The sequence below is a fragment of the Sphaeroforma arctica genome (genome assembly GCF_001186125.1).
Source record: "Sphaeroforma arctica JP610 unplaced genomic scaffold supercont1.1744, whole genome shotgun sequence".
Classification (NCBI taxonomy): domain Eukaryota; class Ichthyosporea; order Ichthyophonida; genus Sphaeroforma; species Sphaeroforma arctica.
In genome coordinates, this window is record NW_014038814.1 from 1 (window position 1) to 1,871 (window position 1,871).

Below are 1,871 nucleotides of genomic sequence, written 5' to 3' on the forward strand. Positions count from 1 at the left end.
ATTATAAATATAGACATCATAGTGAAACAACTGTGCACCGCATATTGATAGCTCACTGTCTCCACAACCGCGGCTGTCAGTGTTGCCTTCTATGGATCAAATCAATGTACATGCCACAAGCAAAGTTAGCCATAGGAAATAACAATACAATTTGAAAACGACTGATATAGGAAAACCCTAAACTGTGATATACCTTCACAACAACTGCTGTCGGTGTTGAACAGTATCCATTGAATCTAGAAGTTGTGCTTGTCACACCCTTGGTCTAAGAATAAGCCTAGAACACTTTATATCCCCCACTAATCAACTATCCTGTGCTACAGTGACGAAGAAGGGTGTCCGCCAGACGACGAGTACATACTAACCATGAACGATGTGGATATATGTAGTGCATGAGTTGGTCTACAGACAACTTATTTGATCAATAAAGGCGCACATGCCAAAACTATGAAATTCGAAGTGTTGCTCTCTATATAGAGTGTGTTCCCACTGATATTGTCCCGTGCTACAGTGACGAGGTGTATACGCCAGACTACGAATATATCCTCACCAAGGACGATGTGAGCATATGCACTGCGTGAGTTCGCATACAGACGACGAGTATATATATATATATATATTATATACACTCACACACACACACACATATATATATATATTTATACGTATACTCACGCATACACTTAATATATATATATATATGAAAAATTTAGATATATATATATATATATTATTGTGTGTATGTATATGTTTGTCATGTATATATATATATATATATACATATACATATAGAAGAAAATTCTGATATATATATATATATAAAATAAATAATGCATGATTATATACAATGGTTTATTATAGCAGAATAGTCATGAACAGAACTTGTACAAATTTCGGATTTCAGAAAGTGAGACGGGCCATATAGTAGTACACCCGATAGGTTGTTGCTCAATTTGTACTTTCTTTCCTTTAAAAGTGTTCCTCAGCGAGTTGCTTTGCGGTCTCACATTCACCCACAAACGATTTGACATTGAAATTGTTATCCAAAATTACATTCAACCCCATTTTCAGGCCCTTCTCAGACATTATGGCCTGAGAACTGGAGCGCAAGCGGTTGACGATTTTACCGGGTGCAGCAACAATAAGCACCTCCAAAGTTTTACTACGGTATTGTGAGTCACCTAATTTCTTTAACAAATTGCGGGCTTTAGTGCCAACCATATGTCGGTTACCAATTCTGACGATTCGCTGGCCAGGTATTAACCCAGCCAAAGCCGCCGCACTCCCAGGCTCAACACGAGCAATTGTGCCGTCTTCGAGAAAAGAGAGACCTATCGGCCTTTTCTTTTTGAACTGAGAGGTGCTGCTTGTTGTCCCCTCACTGTCATCCGCATACAGGGTAAGAGTATGTTCTGTGAAAATTGTATTTTCAAGGAGTTCAAGTGACAGTATTGGCCTAGAATTTAGCGCAGCATACACTTTAGTGACATCCCCTTGAAATTTCCAGGCTACGATTCCATTAATACTTATGATCTCGTCACCGAAACCAAGGCCAGCTTTATATGCGGTTGAATACGTTGATGAGTGATATTTATCGACCCATGCTACGAACAATCGGTCTTGATGGAGCACAAACCCCGCCCCGAACTTTTCGAAATCGTGGGCCACACTGATCTCACGTTTGAACGGATACTTTTCTGCTTCACAACTCTCTGTACCTGACACAGACTGAGACAGGAGACTATTCTTCCCTGCTAAAACTGAGTTCGTGGACATCTTTTAAGCTTACGTGCTGTGTGAGCACTATGCTGACTTCAACTAACCATACTATGTATATGTAAGTATGTATATATTTATATATAAATATAAAA

The 1,871-nt window shown here is 39.0% G+C and overlaps 1 protein-coding gene across 1 annotated transcript; it reads right to left on the bottom strand.

The window, feature by feature from the left end:
• Positions 1-845: 845 nt before the first annotated feature.
• On the bottom strand, positions 846-1,845 carry SARC_11542 (hypothetical protein). The gene has a single exon (XM_014294368.1). The coding sequence runs from the start codon at positions 1,774-1,776 to the stop codon at positions 970-972; it is 807 nt and encodes a 268-aa protein (XP_014149843.1). The 5' UTR covers positions 1,777-1,845; the 3' UTR covers positions 846-969.
• Positions 1,846-1,871: the final 26 nt, after the last annotated feature.